This window comes from Ochotona princeps, chromosome 7, assembly GCF_030435755.1.
Source record: "Ochotona princeps isolate mOchPri1 chromosome 7, mOchPri1.hap1, whole genome shotgun sequence".
NCBI lineage: Eukaryota > Metazoa > Chordata > Mammalia > Lagomorpha > Ochotonidae > Ochotona > Ochotona princeps.
Genome location: NC_080838.1, coordinates 39,076,073 through 39,094,827, shown reverse-complemented (window position 1 = coordinate 39,094,827; position 18,755 = coordinate 39,076,073). Strand labels below are relative to the sequence as shown.

Sequence of the window (18,755 nt, the reverse complement as noted above, 5' to 3'; positions counted from 1 at the left end):
AATGAATCTTTAAAAAAAATTATTTTTTTGTCTTGTGTCTCATCTAGAAATAATAAGCATTACCATTTTCTGAATAGCTAGAATATTTCAAGTTGAAATTATTACAAATATAGAGTACTTGGTGTTATAGAAATACTATAACTTTAGGGACAGTTTAGGGTGAGGACTTTGCTGTTAGCATGCTTGGTACATTTTTCAACTTAGTTTCTTCTGGAAAATACTTAAAAGTGAGTGGTAATCGGTATTTAAGGAACTGATTTTGCCACCTATATTAGACTAATATTAGCTACAACAGATTGGAAACAATGGAATTCATTCTCTTAGGTGTAAGTGCTTTTATGTGTTGACATTGTGTATATTTATGATTTTAATATCTCTTAACTGGCATTAAAATGCAAAGAAGGCAAATATAATTTTAAAACTATAATTATATCTCAGGGAGTAAAAACTAGAAATAAAAATAAATGTACAAACTTATAAGTAAAAACTGAATCAAGAGGGGCTGGCACGATAGTGTAGCGGTTAAAGTCCTTGCCTTGAACACATCAGGATCCCATATGGACGCTGGTTCTTTTTTTTTTTTTTTTTTTTTTAAAAAGGGGTCTTTTTTTATTATAGTTCAAATACATAAACTGAACATTCAAACATTTTAAAATTAAACTTTAGAAACAGAAGTTGAACATCCAAACAGGAGTATATTTTACAGGGAACGTCCACAAAGGCAATTTGTTGTCTAACCCAAAATATTGACAAAGATCATTTAATGATGAGTAAAATGTTTAACCAGAGGTTCTATTCTGGACAACATGTTAGTTATGACCGTGGTTCCATACCTGAGAAGAAATGACTAAATAAATCTTCTCTTAGGCTAAACAACAAGACTTGGCCTATAATTCCGAGGGAATACAAAGCACATTAAGTGAACAAATAAAACTAAATTTTTCTTTAGAGACAAAGGTAAAAGTATGTCCATTATAATAATCTTAGTCTCTGGAAGAGAAGAACTCAATTTTCAGTGTTTTCTTTTACCCGCTTTAAAAAACAAAATCAAAACAAAACAAAACAAACCTCAACTTGGGTTTTCCTGGAGTCTGTGGTATCTGCACCTTGCAAGCTCCAACTGCAATCGCTTTTGTCTTGCAAGTGCTAACACTGCTAGGAAGAATGTCACCGGGTCACTGACTTCCACACCTCTTAGAAGGATGATTTTTGGCTTCAAGATTGTAAATTTACTAGAGACAGCCTATATTTTGAGTATGTATGTCTGTCATGCCACACAAAGAAAAGCATAGATTTCCAAAGTGTGCTATTCAGAAACTGCTCACAAATGCTTCTCCTTCTGTTCGTCAGATGGTTTTGCAATAGGTTGACTAATGCATATACGTAAAACCTGAAAACTGGCTCATGCAAGCGTTCTGAATTCAAAGATACCCCTGTGGAAGAGTATTTGGAATTATTTTGTGGAGCGTCTCATAGGCTCTGATACTGTGGGAGGTGGGGGAGGGCCCCGGCGACATAGGTCATCAACATAGGTCACATAGGTCATCATGACATAGGTCATCAACATAGGCCACAATGAGCTTACGCCTCTCTTCCGGCACACAGTCCAGTACTAGATACCGCTTGTCATTCTGCAAAATTTTTTCTACATCTTTCAGGTGTTGATCAGATTCTTGGATTAGCTTTAATGGATCTGTACGTTATAAATTTGGTCTCTTTCAAATGCATCCTGAAGTCCGCTTTGGCGGTGATATATTTGTCCCTGATGTATTCTTCAAATTCTCTTTGTTTTTTCCTGTCGCTAGAGGAAAACTTAATGCACCGAGGATCTTCCTTAATGATTTTCTTTACTTCTTTCCAAGTAGATGTTAAGGTAATGGCAGATGTTTCATCCAGAAGCTGCCTAAAGTGCTCTCTCTTCTTTTCGGTAAGTGCTTCAATGTGTTCATTAAAAAGGTTCTCTTTCTCCTCTCTTTCCAATAGGGATCCAGACTCCCAGCGGTGATCCTTTCGGAGGGTCCTCCGAGTGTCAGACCACGACACATCCGAAGAACGTACCATGTCAGACAGAAGAGCCTTGAAATTCTGGATGGCTTCTTCCCGTTTGTGTTGCTCTCTCTCCGGATCTATTTCTTTGCTTTGTTCTGAACGAGCTTTCTGAGCCTCTCTTTCCCGTTCTTGAAGGCTTGCCTCAATGCGGGCCTGCCTTTCAAGCTCCTTTTCCTTTTCTGAGTCTAAATTCTTGCCTTTTTTCTCAATATACTGCTTGAAAAGGTCTTCTCTCATTGATGAACTATCTACAGCTTTGTAACGTGGGTCACTTTCTACTTTATCTTTTACTTTGCTCCATCGAGACTGACTGTCCAAGTGATGATTCGACAAGAGTTCAAAGAAATACGATTTGATCTTCTCACCTCTGGTCTTCGAATCTTCTTTCTCTTTCTTCCGTGCGGCTGCCACAAACTCATTAAACAAGGCTTCTCGATCTTTCATCTTCTCAATTGCTTTGAATCTCGAATCTTTAGCATGTTTGGCTGCAAATTCACTAAAAGTAGCTCTTGGGTTGAACTTGGCTTCCTCCATCATTTTTTTGAAATCTTTCTTAGCTTGCATTATTTTGTTTTTCTTTTCCCTGCGTTCTTCGGCCCTGGTCTTTACATACTGATCAAATACCTGTTTTCTCTCTTTAGGATTGGGGAGTAAGTATCGAGGATCAAAAACTATCTTATGCAACTCCTTCTCCCATGTTGAAAAGGCAGAAACCCCTCTCTCTAGCAGCATGTCCTTGAACTGCTTCATTCGGGCCTCCAGAGGGACAATGGCCCTTTCTCGGGCAGCTTTAATTTCAGCTTCCACGGCAGCTTCTTTTTCCGAATCAATGTCTTTATTATCATCTCTCTTCCATTTTTTTGCTTTAACAGGCTCATCTTCATTAATTTCTTCCATTAATTCCTGTTCTTCTTTAATTGCGCTCATAGAGAACTGCCACGTTTGGATGGACAGCATTGTTGGGGTCGGGTGTCTGAGTTTCTTCATATCTTCCATTCCTTTTTTATGAGGGGGCTCCTGAATAATTTTGTCAACATCCGCCCTTCCAATCCCACCACTTGTCTTTCTATGTGGGATCGACCTGATGATTTGATTGGAAGGGCGGATGTGGACGCTAGTTCTAATCCCGGCAGCCCCACTTCCCACCCAGCTCCCTGCTTTGTGGCCCAAAGCTTTGGGACCCTGCACCCGCAAGGGAGACCTGGAGGAGGCTGCTGGTTTTAGATTGGCTCAGCTTCAGCCATTGCGGCCTCTTGGGGAGTGAACCATTGGATGGAAGATAATTCTGTCTATCCACCTTTCCAATAAAAATAAATAAATCTTAAAAAAAAAAAAACTGAGTCAAGAGACAAAGCAGAGATTGTGGCATATAGATAAGCACAACAAAAGAAAACACTTCAACATATATTTGGCTATAAAAATGTTCTCTTTTAATTGGAAGTTCATTTTTCAAATAAATTGAACATTACCTGTTGCCTTTATTTAAAAGCCTCATTAAAAGTATTTTCAAGTAATGAAAGGAGGAATATTTAAATGTATTGCTAAGGTCTACGAAACAGTCCAAAATAGTTTATAAATGTTATAACATGAGTGACTGCTCTAGAGTATTAACATCGCAGCTGCTGGATATTGAATTACACGTGTACTGAGAATGCCATGAATAATATGGACTACCCCTCAAACTGTTTTCAAGTCTTCTGAGTGCTGTGAGTTAGCCACCTAGATGGTTTACTTCTGAAATGTTTTTTCCTAGATTTCTGTAATCTTTTTCTTCATAAAGAATCTGCAGTATTTACCATTAGGACATATATCATTTTGTTATTCACCTAAACATCATTTTTACTACAGTAAATTATCATTTGTCATTTTACTTAAAATTATGAGTACATTTTCTTCTAATACATGTCCTTCGTTTTATAATATTGAAAAACCTAAATCGTGAATGGAGTGACTTTATCCTAATCAACCATATCTGTTTGAAGTTTTAGTAGTATTCCTGAATGATTTAACCTCTTCATTCTATTTAAACTTCGGAAGAAACAAATTGAACGAAGTGATCCATCTTCCTACTTTTTCAGTTGTGAGAGTCAAATAAATATTTAACATAGTTTGTATTTCTGTTGCTTATAACATCTGTAAATAAAATAAGGCACAAGGAAAAATCGGTGAACAGCTGAAAAATTATTTTGATTCAGGGTTTTGTTTTTTTTTTCTGAAAAAAGTTTCTGACATTTGACTAGAAACCAATGTTCCCTATTCTGATGAGCACATGCAGCAATGCCTGGCACAGGGTAATTCTATCCACTGATGGATGTATGATAAACAGGAAAATTTCAAGGTATTATGATTAAATGGAGGTAGAACTATTTTTCCTTATACAATCTAATAAATCTCTCTGTAGAAGTAAAATGCTTTTAATGCATTAAAATATGTTTAAACTTCCCTTACGAAAGAACTAGCTTAGAAGAAATCACAATATGGCAATATACAATGATGTCTAGAATCTGGTTTAAGATGTGAGCCGAAAGTTACATAATAACAAGAGGGAATAACTTGGAAAGAAATCCAGAATTTGTCAGTATGTAATTGAAAATGGACAGATTATGTCTTTTTCATAGCATCTAAAGTTTTTAACATGAATATGTAATGCTTCACAGACACTTCATGCTATAGACTACATGCTGTATGGACTTGCTGCCACAGACTAAGGTAACTGCATTGGTGGTATTACCACACTTGAGCTTAGCGAACAGACTAAGAAGCAATTACATTAATAGCATCATTAACGCAAATTTACATTTGATGATATTAGCTAGTAATACTGATGGCGTTTGTTGTCTTATTTTTCAGAGATTTCAGCATAGTAGTCCATTTATTAATTAACTGTTTGATGTTAACTATATTATTAATTCCTTGGAGCCTTTTGATTCAGTTACTGAGGTCCAAGGAATTTATAATGTGCCTAAAGTCATATGGCTAATTAATGACGTTATCTTAAATTAAACAAGCATTTCTTTGCACGTCCTGAGGTATGGCAGCTGAGCTAGCCAATGCATAATAAGATTTGAAAGTCCTTTGACTGTCATTGAAAACGGGCTCATGAACAAAAAGATCTCTCTACTTCGAAGTACAGAAATGTAGGACATATAAAGGCAAAAGCAAAAAGCTAAGAAGAGTTCTGGGGACTTAACTAATGTATAGCTGTCTAGGGAATGAAAAATTACTAATGCACAGGTCTTTGTTGTTGAGTCTGATGAAACTAATGTTTCCGTAATTACGCTTGAATAGCCTTTGCAGAGGTTACAGGTACTCTTTCTTGTAACAGGATGTGGTATCTCTGGTTGAGCAAGACATACCCCAGAGAGAGAGAGAGAGAGAGAGAGAGAGAGAGAGAGAGAGAGTGAGTGAGAGAGAGTGAGAGAGAGTGTGTGTGTGTGTGTGTGTGTGTGTGTGTGTGGCGTGGGGGGGGCGCTCACCTAATATGCAGTCTAACCCAAAATGTTCTGCAATATGTCATTGCTAGCATTTTATGTTGATACCTTATTACATCCTCTTACTTGTATACATCTCCTTAATTTTCCGTATCTGTACACGTTGGAAATCTCTAACTCTTGTGTACTACCTATAACTTGCTTGTAACTACATATCACTACTAATTAGGGTAAACCTTCATTTCTTCAGGAAATTCATTTTGTTTGAAAATTTATTTTCTATACGTGAATCACTAATATAGATGGTGAGCATACAGGGTGCAATGTTTTGTTGAAATTTAGGTAAATGTTTCTGAAACTTCACATTTTTAGGAAATTAGTGTATTTGCCAACATGAGTAAATTTCAATATAGGGAGATTGAAATTAACTGTGAATCTAGAAAAAAGACATCTAGTAATTAGATCAGTGAGTAGATTGAGGGGGGTTCAGTAGATGGGAAACTGCTAAGAAAGGATATTAAGAAGAGAGAAATTATGGGTTAGGAAATAGGAGTTCATAAACGCTGGTACATCTACTGCATGGGATATCATATTGTCATTTAAAAAAAATGAAATTCTATCATTTGCAACAATGGTCCCATTTAGAAACAACCAGTATGCTCAATAAAATACACCAATCCCCCAAAATGCAAATACTGCGTATTCTTTCTGATATAAGGCAACCTTCATGTAAAAGATAAAACAAATGTACGAATGGATTTGTATATACATATATTTTCATAAATGAACTGTATAATGGAGACTAGCATACCAAGGAGTGAAGATATGTCACACTAGGCAAATCTATTACTGAATAAAAGGAAGATTCCCCATGAGATTGGTAAACATACTTTGACAATATGATACTGGATTTTCTTTGTTTATATATATATATATAATTGGAAAGACATAGAGGAGGAGAGACAGAGAGGAAGATCTTCCATCCATTGATTCTCTCCCCAGGAGGCCCCAACGGCCACAGCTGAGCTGATTCAAAGGCAGGAGCCAGGAGCATGTTCCTGGTTTCTCATGGGTGTGCAGGGTCTCAAGGCTCTTGGACATTCACGACTGCTTTCCCAGGGCATCGTCAGGGAGCTGGATAGGAAGTGGGGTCGCTGGGATTAGAACTGGCACCCGTAGAGGATCCTGGTCGTTCAAGGTGAGGACTTTAGCCACTAGCCTACTGTGCCAAGCCCTAGATTTTCTGTTTTTGTCTATACTTACAATTACATGATGTACTTAAATAGAAGAAGGTCAAACTTAAAACTTTTACTAAAGCGGGACACTGCTTTAAAAATGTGGGGGAACATGGAGGGAGAGGAAAATAGGAAGGGGAGAGCAAGAGGAGAATCCTTACACATATAAAAATATACAAAGAAAAGTAATAAAAATAATTTTTTAAAAAAGAAATTGTTGAGGCTTGATGGGAGGTTGTGCTCATCAATATTAAAGGCTTTTCATTTTGTGAAGCATGACATACAAATCCCAACTGATGAGAGTTTATACCTCATGTTTATGGTGTTTAAGCCAACATAAAGTGGGCTAATTGTTTCCATTTTACCAATATTATTAATAATAGCACGATTTAGGCAATATCTTCTAGACAAAAGGCTAGTTGGATACTTTTAGATATTTTATATGTACAGTCAAAATTCCTCATTTATGTCCTTGAAATGTGTAATTTTAATATTATAATAAGAAATGAAATCTTTAAGAAACAACTGCAGCACACTTTCCAATAACTGGGACATGCAAAAATTGTGAAGGAGATGAATATAAAAGTCTAAAATGAATAAATCTTTAAAAAAAAAGAGAAAGTCCAGAATCAGATTATTAAGGTATGTTATCAGTTTCACTGGGAGCCTTCATTTATTTGGGAATAGAGATGTAAAAATTGTCTCAATTGGAGGCCAAGTATGATAAGTGAAATAACCTAATCAGAAAAGGACAACTATATGTTCTGTCTGATTTGAGGAAACATTCATGCAACATGCAAAACAAACAGAGAGGTAAACATGTGTACAAATATTCTGATGGATTCATCTATAATGGAGACTAACTGCCTGGAAGTGAAAATCTGTTACAGTATTTTCAATGAAAAAAAATCACTTCATCTTTTCAAAATTCTTCTGAATCAATAATAAACTTTTACTTTTAAAATTCATTTACTGGGGCCTGGTGTGGTAGCGTAGTGGCTAAAGTTCCTGCCTTGCATATATCAGGATGCCATAGGGGCGGCAGTTAGTGTCCTGGCCGCCCTGCTTCCCATCAGGCTCCTTGCTTGTGTCCTGGGAAAGCAGTTGAAAATAGCCAAAAGCCTTGGGATGCTGCAGCTGCTTGGGAGACCCTGTTGCAATACCACAGTTCAAATTCAGCTGAGATTCTTTCATTGGAAGCATCTACCAGGCATAAAGTCCAGCATCATATTGTCCAGATAAGTTCATTAGTTTCTTGGGGAGACCCTCTCTGGTCTGAAGGTAGAGCTGGCAGAGTGGTTTTGATATTTCAACAGATGTGAATTGCTGCCACTCTCACCACTCCAAGCACAATGCGGTCGTTGAAGAATCCACTGATTGACATAGTCCATCATAGAGTCCCTGTTTGCCCAGCATTTTCATTGCCAACTCATAGCTGAGGTGGTTGATTGACTTGTTCTGTCCTCTGTCATTTGATGGCTAGCGTTCTGAGTCCGGAAGCTCGACTGGGGAAATCCCCAAAGAAACTTTGTCTCAGGTGTTACCAGACCCCCCTCCCCTGGTTTGCCAGTATCTGTCCCACATTCCCTTCTGATCTCATACATGTCAATGAGAACCATGTCCCATCTAACCAGCTCAACTATCCAGCCTTCACAAATGTTTTCGGGTGTCTCTCTGTCTAGCCACCCCAGCCCCTGCCCTAGCTTTCATGCCCTCCCTTGGGGGGTGGTAACCTAAGAGAGAGGAGCCCACTATTTCCCTCCCAGGCCACTCCCACTCCCAGATTATGCACTCTCCAGGTGGTTCTGTGGTTTAACTTGACAGAACTAGTCCCCAGTGCCAGCTTCTGCCAGCTTCTGCCAGCTGATGCTGTGGCCAAGCCCCGCCCCAACAACCCTCACCCACTCTAATTGTAGATTGCACCAGTAGGAATAATCCCAGCCTGGTTCTTCCCCAATCTGGTCCACATGAGGCACACAGGTGCAGTAGCCCTGCCTAGTCCGGTCTGCCCACATCCCTGCTCACACTCTCCAGTGGGAATAGCTGTTCAGCAAGGGGACCACCCCTTATTCCCCTACCGGTTCTGCCCCCTCCCTTCCTGGTTGTCACGTGTGCTGGTTGGGTACTGCAGTCACGTCTGGCACAGGCAACCTCACCTTGGCATTCCGCATTGTGTATTGCTTTTGTCGCGACCGAACCTGGCTCCACTCACACTCTGTTCCAGTGTTCGGGTTTGCCAGTGGGTGATGTGAACTGATTCAGCTTGGTTTGCCCCCAACCCTTGCCAAATGTATGCCAGTGGGAAACTTTCCATGACCTCTTGGCTGTATCCTTCCATGCTTCTTGCACTTACCTGCAGGGTCTGTGTCCTGCCAGAGGAGTTGCCCAGGCTCCTCCATCAGAACCCCGCCAAGTGCCAGATTTCGTGCATACCAGTGGGTCCATGAGCCAGCACTACTCAGTTCACCTCCTGTCCTAGCAGGAACAGTGGCTTTTCCTAGGTGGCCTTCAGCCCATTCTGGTTCTTGCTGTTGGATGTTTCAGCCCAGCCACGGCTCATCCTTACCCACATGTAGCTCATCTATGGCTCAGTTGGGGTTGGGACCTAGCCTAGTCCGTCCCACATCTACCTTGGTCCTCCAGAACACTAGAAGGTGTTGCAGTTTGGCCCGGCCTGTTGCTTCTTGTCCCAGTCCACACTCGTGCCAAGGGAGACTACAACTGTATCCTGACCAGAATGCAGCCCCATTCCAACTCATGTGCCCCTTGGTGGGGAGCCTGCACCCAGCTAGGGTGTCCTCTTAGCCCCCCAACCCGGCCTGTTCCCAGCCATAGATCACACACATGCCAGTGGTTGCTCTGACTCAGCTTGGCACAGCCCGTCACCTGTTGCGACCCCTGTCCTAGATACTGTGGCTTGGCATCTGTGGCTCATGCAGACCAGTTGGTGCAGAAAGCTAGCAGGGCCTGTCCTGTGGTCCATCCTGGTTTCCAATCTTACTTGTGGGTTATGGTTTGCTCAGTGCTGCCTGGTGCCCCTGTTCCATTATCTTTTCATACACTGGGCAACTTTGCCCAGCCTGTCCGACCCCCAGGTCCGGACCACCTGTTCACCAGTGAGAGCTCTAACCACCAGGTGAGCCTCTCAGGTTTCTGCCCTGATCTGCTCCCAGATCCAGTTCCCCTAGATGCCACTGGGCTTTAGGCCAGTGCCTGGCACAGTTGGGCCCTCCCATTGGCCCTGCTTGAGCTGGTAGAAGTTGCAGTCCCGCTCACACCCCATTCAGAATGCACTCCCGAGTGCCGCTGCTCCTCTTATGGGCACTCCCCTTCAAACCTCCAGGTCAGTCCCACTCTTATGCTAAAGTTACATGTCCCTATTACTGGGAATCATCAGGAATTCATTTTTCACCTACACTAAAGCTGGCTTTATTCATGGGTGTCCCTAAGCAGCTATTTCAAATCATAAAAACCCCAGAGCTTGCCGCTGGGCGGCCAGCAGGCAGAGTCTGGCAGCATTTGGTGCACTGGCTGCCCAAAGCCAGGGACTAAGTCCCTGCCTTGTGGCAGTGGTCTTGCCTTGCTGAGTCCCCATTCTCAGACCCTGCCCGGCGGGGCACCCCCCAGAGTCGCCAGCCCTGAGAGGCTGCCAGCCGCCCCCAAGCCCCAAGGTTCCGAATTCTGATAATATACTGTTAAGCAGTATTCTTCAAAATTTTCTTGTATTTTGAGAATACCTTAAAAGCTACCCATTTAACCTGGTCTTGCACGCCCCATATCCAGTCCACACCCATGCTGAGGAGACTGCATCCATGTCCAGACCAAACAACAGCACCTACTCTGGCCCTCGTGCTCACCAGTGGGACCTACAACCCAGCCAGGTGTCTCCTTGTGTCGCTAACCAAGCCTGATCCCAGCCAGTGCGTGCCAGTGGTTGCTCTGAGGAAGCTTAGTATAGTCCCTCCCCTCTCTTGGCTTTGCGTTGAATGCTGCAAGTTGGCCTCACACAGCCAGCTCCCAGTCCTAACTCTTGCTGGTGGCTGCTGCAGCCTGACCCTGCTCAGTCTGTTCTCATCACTGGCTCATGTAAGCCAATAGGTGTGGCAGCCTAGCCTGGCATGACCTGCACTCCATCCTGGTTTCTTCACTTGCCAGTGTGATTATAGTTTGCTCGGACTCATCTGGTCCATCCTTACTGGAGCTCATGTGAAACATGATGGGTGTTAGATGGACTGGGACAAGTCTCTGCCCCTGCTGAGCCATGCGTGGGCTGTGTCTGGGTATGGAGCATATTTGGTTCGGCTGTAGCACCAAACAGTAAGAATCGAAATGGATGAGCGCCATTCAGGAAAAGCAACTGTTCTGGCTAGGACAGGAGGTGGACTAAGTAGGGCTGGCCCATGGACCATCTGCCTAGTTCAACCCAACCAGCCCCACTACCATCCCATACTTGTGCTGGTGGGTGCCACTCTGTCTAGCCGTGCCTGTTCCAGTCCTGGTTCTCATGCTCACCAGTGGGAGTGGCAGCCCAAGAGGAAGGTGCCCGTTGTTTACCTAGTGGGCCCACTTGCGCTCTTGGATGTTGTATTCTCCAGGTGGTACTGCAGTTTAGCTCAACAGAGTTTTCCCCCTGTTCCAGCATCTGCTAGCTGATGATGAACCAAAGCCCAACAAACCCTCAACCCCTCTGTCTTATACATGTACAAGTAGGTACAGTCCGCCCAGCCTGGTTTGTCCCTGATCCAGCTTACATGCAGGACAACAGGTGTTGTAGCCCTGCCTGGCCTGGTCTGCCTTCAATCCCAGCTCTCGTGCTCACCAATGGAAATAGTGGCACAGCAGGGGAGCTCCCTGCAGCCCCCTTCTGGGCTCATAACACACTTCTAGCTCTCATGTGTGCTGGTTGGATGCTGTGGCCCAGTCTGGTTTGACCAACCTCACCTTAGCATTTGCCAGTGGGATGCTGTAGACTATTCTGCCCCACTCCATTCCCAGTTTCATTTCATGCTGGCGGTGACTGTAGCCTAGCCTAGCCAGCCAGCCCCCCAGTCGCAACCCTAATGTGGACTAGTTGGTTTTGTTACCTGACCTGGCATGACCCATGCACCATTCTGGCTCTCGGATTTGCCATCGAGTGATACGAACTGGCCCAGCCTGGCTTGCCCCAATTCTGAAGCAAAGGTAAACCTGTGGGTATCATAACCTGCCCTGGTCTGGGCTGCTCCTTTTCTTGGTTCCTGGGCTTACATGCAGGGTCTGTGTCCTGACAGAAGAGTTGCCAAACTCTTCCATTAGATCCTCTCCCAATGCACAGTGGTGTAGTTGATCAACTATGCCAGTAAAGAATTGGCAGTGAATACCTGGGCAAACGAAGACTCTAAGGTGGACTATGTCAGCCAGTGGATTCTGGAGAGGTTTCATCATGATTGGAGTGACAACATCTGCAGCAATACAGAACTGCTGAACTATCCAAACCACTTGAGCAGGAGCCTCAGAGCATGCCCCACATCAGGGACCCTGAGATGGTTGGGAGGCTGGGTGTGGCTTCTGCCTTTCTCTTCCTGCCAGGTACAGTAAAGAAAAAAGAGAATGTAAAAAAAAAAGTGACACATTTAGTCAACAACAGCATTTAAAAAAATATTACTTTACATTTCATTTGTTTTTAACAGACTTTGTTAAACTTTGTAGCTGTGTCGCCACTTAACTCTACCTGAATTTCTCTTTGTAAACAAAATATACCAATGCTTTGTTTTATTCATTTAATAAAAAAAGATCTTTGTAATCTATCTGGATGAAGTAAACAGAATTATTTTACAGTACATGTTTATGATTCAAGAAACATTTTTCCCCCTCATATACAACTTTGTTTATTGCTATCATGTCTCTAGAATCTGGGATATAGGGCTGTGAGATCTGCCACTGGGAGGAGAGTCAATAGCGTAGCCTGGGAAACTGCTTCATCAGGGCACAGTTCCTGCAGTTGAGCACAAGAAACAGGCCAAGAGCAACCTGGATCATGCCTTGTTACAGTAACTATTGGCATACATGTGGGTCAGGTTTGGGGACAGACCAGGCTGGGCCAGTTTTTAACATCCCCTAGTAGATATGAGAACCAGGACAGGGTGCAGGGGTGAGCCAAGTTGGGCTACAAACCCAGCCAGTTCACAATAGGAGTGGGACAGGAATTTGGCTGGACTGGGCTAGGCTGTAACACCCAGCAACAGGAGCTAAAAGTCGGGGTATGCTGTACTGAGCCATGCTGCACAGTGCAAGAGTGGATGCGGAGTTCAGCAACCTGGATTAGTGGGTGCCAGGTTCCTGACCTCTGGTACTAGGGATCGGTAAGGTGGCAGGTGGGCAAGGTTAGCCTGGTCCAACTCCTTCTATCTGTCTATGAATGAAAAAGTTGGAGCGGCAGATGCAGATCCTGATGCACATAGATTATATGGCAACTCATTGAGTATCATAACAGAGCAAGGAGAACAGAACAAATTGGACAACTACCTCAGCCAAATGATGACAGCAACGTCCTGGGTGAATGCAGACTTGAGAACTACTATTTCAGCCAATGGTCATTGGGAGGACTGCCTCACCCTTGGACTGGCAAAATTGACACCATTTCAGAACCATCCAAGCACTTGATCAGAGCCCTGGGAACATACATTACAAGGGGACCCTGGAGTGATATTGGGTAGGTTGTTCCTCATCCCCGGGTACTGGGACATTTAGGAGGCTGGGTGTAGCTTCTTCCCTTAGTATCCCCCGTTTCTTCGGAGACAAGAAAAAGAAACAGAAAATTCAGAAGCAATGATTTAACTCACTTTTCCTTGACCCTTGATCCTTCCCACCCCGATCAACCATGGAAACAACATTAATAACAATAACAATAATAATAATAATAATAATAATACAAGTAAGTGTGACATGATTATCTTGCTCCATGGAGCAACAAACTATTTTGTCCACTGATTCTATGCAGTTTGGGTAGTTTCTGAAATAATTTGATATAAGTCATATGACAGCATTTGGCTTGCTGGCATGAATCTTGCTCTGATTTGGAGTTAACTCATGTTTCAGATCCTAAGAGGAATTGGGTAATGACTGAAGGGATTGGTACCTGACATCCATCCGTGGGACTTGGTTTGTTTCTGGTTCCTGCCTTTGATTTAATCCTGCCTTGTTTCTTGGGAGCATTTGGGAAAATGAACCATTGATTGGGATCTTTTTTCTTTCTTTGTCTACCAGTCAACCTCGCTCTTTGATTTTCTCTCTTGCAAATAATTATGTAGTCATATAAACTAAATTTTATTAATTTAATAAATCAACACATTATATAATGGATCAATCAATAAATTATTTAATTTACCGTCTTATTAAAACATTCCATAATTTAAAATGCTAATAAACTCATTATTAAGTATGAATAAATGCAACTAGATTTAAATTTTAAATAAATAATTAATTTATGGAAAAATTAGACCAAAAATGAGAGTAAACACTCTATTGGGTTTACTCCCATTGGCAGTCTCACACACAACAGTGAGTCTTTGGCCCACGTTGACTTTGTCAACCTCTTCTAGCAGGAACAGTGGCCTTGCTCACCTGTCCACACCCATTCTGGTTCTTACTGTTGGGTGTTACAGCGCAGCCACACCTGGTCCATGCCCAGAGCCAGCTTTCACATGGTTCAGCGGGAGTCAGAATGCCCAGCCCATTCTACAGCCACCCTGGCTGTCATAATTACCTCTCCAGTCCAGGGTTGGGTGGATGCTTGGATGGCCCAGGAGCCACTGGTGCTGGGATCCTCCCAACTTTTATGTGATTAATATCTTAGATGGTTTGTATGAGCTAGATCATGTGATACTGGCATTTATGTGCTTGGCTTTTCTTACTCAGCATAATAACCCCTGGTATCATTGATGTTATCACAAATGAAATTATTATATCATTTTTATGATTGAATAGTTTCCTATTGGGTATTTACACTAAGGCTTCTTCATCAGCTGATGAGCACTTAGGTTGTTTCACTTTTGTCTATTGTGAACAGTGTTGTAATAATTGTATTAATGGATCTTTTACAAACTGATTTCATTTTCCTGTTATAACCCAGTAGTGTCATTGCAGTTACTTTGTTAATCAGAGTTACACAAAGAGAGACTGTCCACCCATTGATTCACTCCCCAGTGACCCAAGGGTTGGAGCTGGGCAGGTCTCAAGTCAGGATCTGTCACATGGGTCCAGGGACCCAAGCATTTGGGCCATCCCCTGCTGCTTTACCAGGAAAGTGTCAGCGAGTTGAACTGAAAGTGGAACAGCCAAGAATAAAGCCAGTGCACATATAGGATGTTGGCACTGCAGGCGGTAGTTTTACCTACTATTCCACAGTGCCAGTCTCAAGATGCTACTTGTAAAATTATAAAAATATACCTCTTAGATATCCCTGCCTCACTTGCAGTCAGTTATAAATGAAGATGAATCCTTTTCAACACACTCCGGGATTTTAATTTTTTTCTTTACCTCTATGAAGCTTTTAGTTTAAAAATCACATTCATGAACAGCCAACCCCATACTCCCCGCATTTTCTAATAAACAAACATTTCTCAGCTTCTGTATTTTTTCTATGCATCTAAAAAATAGTAGTCATATTGACATGGCTTTTTATTTGCATAAAATGTTACCTAATTGTCCCAAAACCAAGTGTCCTTATGCAGGGATGAATATGTGTGATAATCTCTTGTCTCAGTGCATTTATGCACTGCAACTCAGGGGCTTCTTACCTTCAGAATTACAGGAGAATCCCAATTTGGGTAACATTCTGCTCTGTCACATTCTTTACTACAACTTTTTTTAAATTATGGAGCTGGTATTGTTAATGGAATAGTTGTTAAAAACTGCTGTTTGTGACACTGGGACCGCATGTGTCCCCGTCGTTCCACTTCCCAACCAGCTCCAATGCCATTCATTCTGCCTGTGACTGAACTGTTAGTATATTAGACAAAGCACAAAATTTATAATGTCAATTACTTAATGCTGCAATTCTTAATTTCTAGGTACTCAGAGACATAAGGAAGAAGTGAAAAATATTCTTTCATAGGTCTTACATCTCAGTGACTTAAATGAATTGTTTTATTACATATTGAGATGTGAAGAGTCAAAAACACAAGGGAATATAATAGTCTGTCAGATCGAGGCCATAGTTGTTTGGATTTGCCCACAGGTCTCAAGGCAGAACAAAGATGCCAGTGTGTCTGCAGCTGAATGAGCCAGTACATGGGAAGGGCAAAATCAAGATTGTCACTGCGGACAATGCACAAAACTTTAAACTGAAGGCTGTCGTCATAACTGATGTTGAAAAACAACTGTTTTGAGGAAAATTGCAAAAGGCAAATGTGGTAGCAGAAAGAATTCTGATGATTTGGGATGCTAATATGAAAGATATTCAGTGTTGATTAGCATACATATTTTAAGTTAGAGGTGAAAAAAATCACTGGTTTTATTCCATATGTGGTATAGAATGGTAGAGTATGTTTCCCATGGCCTGAGCATGTGAGGAATTGTTGATTCCAACTGGATCTGACAAGTAACAAGTCTTCAGAGGAAAACATGGACTTCATTATGAACATAATAAATTTGAATAAAATTTCACATTCTGGAAGCAATGTCAGGTAGCCAGTTTGATAGAGGGATGAGTTGGTCCTGAAAGCTACCCTGCTGGAGATGTGAATTTGAGAGTCTGTTAGTACACAGATATCTTTATCTTTGAGTCAATCATGTTGGCGTAAAACAAGTGAATTTTACAAAAATGAGACAAAATCATTTCAGCATTTAAAGATCAGGAAGATAATTTGCCATTTAGCAGCAGGCAGGTGCATGGCAACCTTGCTGCCTGCACATTCCTTACTGGGAGTGGCTCTCTGAGGCATTCTCTTGTTGTGTCAGTGGCGAGATTACCCTGGAAAGCTGATGACTGGTAAGCTCATGTGAGTGGCCATGATGCAGGAGCTAAAACCATGAAAGGAACTGGCTTTCACCTTTTTATGAAAAGTGTCTAAAGATAAAAAGGAAGAGAGGTTTAGGAATGCATCTTATAAATTAAAAACATGGGAAAAAAAGCTCCAGTGTTTTAGTATGAGCCCTTTCTCAGAACAATGATAGTTGGAGGAACTTGGAATCCTATATGGGTACTACTTACTCTCCTGTGTACTTCACTTCTTTTTTCTTTTTTTTTTTTTATTTTTTGGTGTCTCTCTCTTTTTTTTAATTGGTTACATTGCATTATTTGACACAGTTTAATAGGCAGTGGGATTCCCCCCGCCCCTCCCCAAACCCCCCAGCACACCCCCCCATGGTGGACTCCTCCACCCTGTTGCGTTACCACAGTTCAAATTCAGTTGAGATTCTTTCATTGGAAGCATCTACCAGGCATAAAGTCCAGTATCATATTGTCCAGAAAGTCCATCAATTCCTTGGGAAGACCATCTCTGGTCTGAAGGTAGAGCTGGCAGAGTGGTTTTGACATTTCATAGGATCTGAATTGCTGCCACTCTCACCACTCCAAGCACAATGCGGTCATTGAAGAATCCACTGATTGACATAGTCCATCATAGAGTCCCCGTTTGCCCAGCATTTTCATTGCCAACTCATAGCTGAGGTGGTTGATTGACTTGTTCTGTCCTCTGTCACTTGATGGTTAGCGTTCTGAGTCCAGAAGCTCGACTGGGGAAATCCCCATAGAGCCTTTCTCCCAGATATTCCCGGACCAAACTCCTGTATGTACTGGCAAGAACCAGGCCCAGCACAGTTCATTGCCCCAATCAGCTGGTGGTTGCAGTTGCTGGGCTGGCTCTGTCTTCAGCCCCGCCTTCCACTGGAACCAATGGGTGTTTGCAGTCCAGACTGACTCTACCCAGCACATACTCAGGCCTCACCCAAGCCAGTGGGGGCTGCCGTCCAGTTGGAGCGATCCACAATAACCCCACCAGAACTGCCCCCTCCCCTGGTTTGCCAATATGTATGTCCAGTCTGTCCCACATCCCTGTTTGCTCTCATGCATGTCAATGGGTATGAGAACCATGTCCTATGTAACCAGCTCAACTACCCAGCCTTCACAAATGTTTTTGGGTGTCTCTCTATCCTGCTGCCCCAGCCCCTGCCCTAGCTTTCATGCCCTCCCATGGGGGGTGGTAACCTAAGAGAGAGGAGCCCACTATTTCCCTCCCAGGCCACTCCCACTCCCAGATTATGCACTCTCCAGGTGGTTCTGTGGTTTAACTTGACAGAACTAGCCCCCAGTGCCAGCTTCTGCCAGCTGATGCTGTGGCCAAGCCCTGCCCCAACAACCCTCACCCACTCTAATTGTAGATTGCACCAGTAGGAATAATCCCAGCCTGGTTCTTCCCCAATCTGGTCCACATGAGGCACACAGGTGCAGTAGCCCTGCCTAGTCCGGTCTGGTCTGCCCCCATCCCTGCTCACGCTCTCCAGTGGGAGTAGCTGTTCAGCAAGGGGACCACCCCTTATTCCCCTGCCGGTTCTGCCCCCTCCCTTCCTGGTTGTCACGTGTGCTGGTTGGGTACTGCAGTCACGTCTGGTACAGGCAACCTCACCTTGGCATTCCGCATTGTGTACTGCTTTTGTCGCGACCGAACCTGGCTCCACTCACACCCTGTTCCAGTGTTCGGGTTTGCCAGTGGGTGATGTGAACTGATTCAGCTTGGTTTGCTCCCAACCCTTGCCAAATGTATGCCAGTGGGAAACTTTCCATGACCTCTTGGCTGTATCCTTCCATGCTTCTTGCACTTACCTGCAGGGTCTGTGTCCTGCCAGAGGAGTTGCCCAGGCTCCTCCATCAGAACCCCTCCAAGTGCCAGATTTCGCGCATACCAGTGGGTCCATGAGCCAGCACTACTCAGTTCACCTCCTGTCCTAGCAGGAACAGTGGCTTTTCCTAGGTGGCCTTCAGCCCATTCTGGTTCTTGCTGTTGGATGTTTCAGCCCAGCCATGGCTCATCCTTACCCACATGTAGCTCATCTATGGCTC

General features: G+C 42.9%; 1 protein-coding gene across 1 annotated transcript in view; it reads right to left on the bottom strand.

Moving 5' to 3' along the window:
* Positions 1 to 1,523: 1,523 nt before the first annotated feature.
* Positions 1,524 to 18,755, bottom strand: part of LOC131480875 (transcription elongation regulator 1-like) — a 28,287-nt gene continuing 11,055 nt past the window's right edge. Inside the window, 3 exon segments of the mRNA XM_058667349.1 lie at positions 1,524 to 1,688; positions 1,690 to 3,130; positions 15,986 to 16,074. Coding sequence (XP_058523332.1) covers positions 1,524 to 1,688; positions 1,690 to 3,130; positions 15,986 to 16,074 — 1,695 coding nt within the window.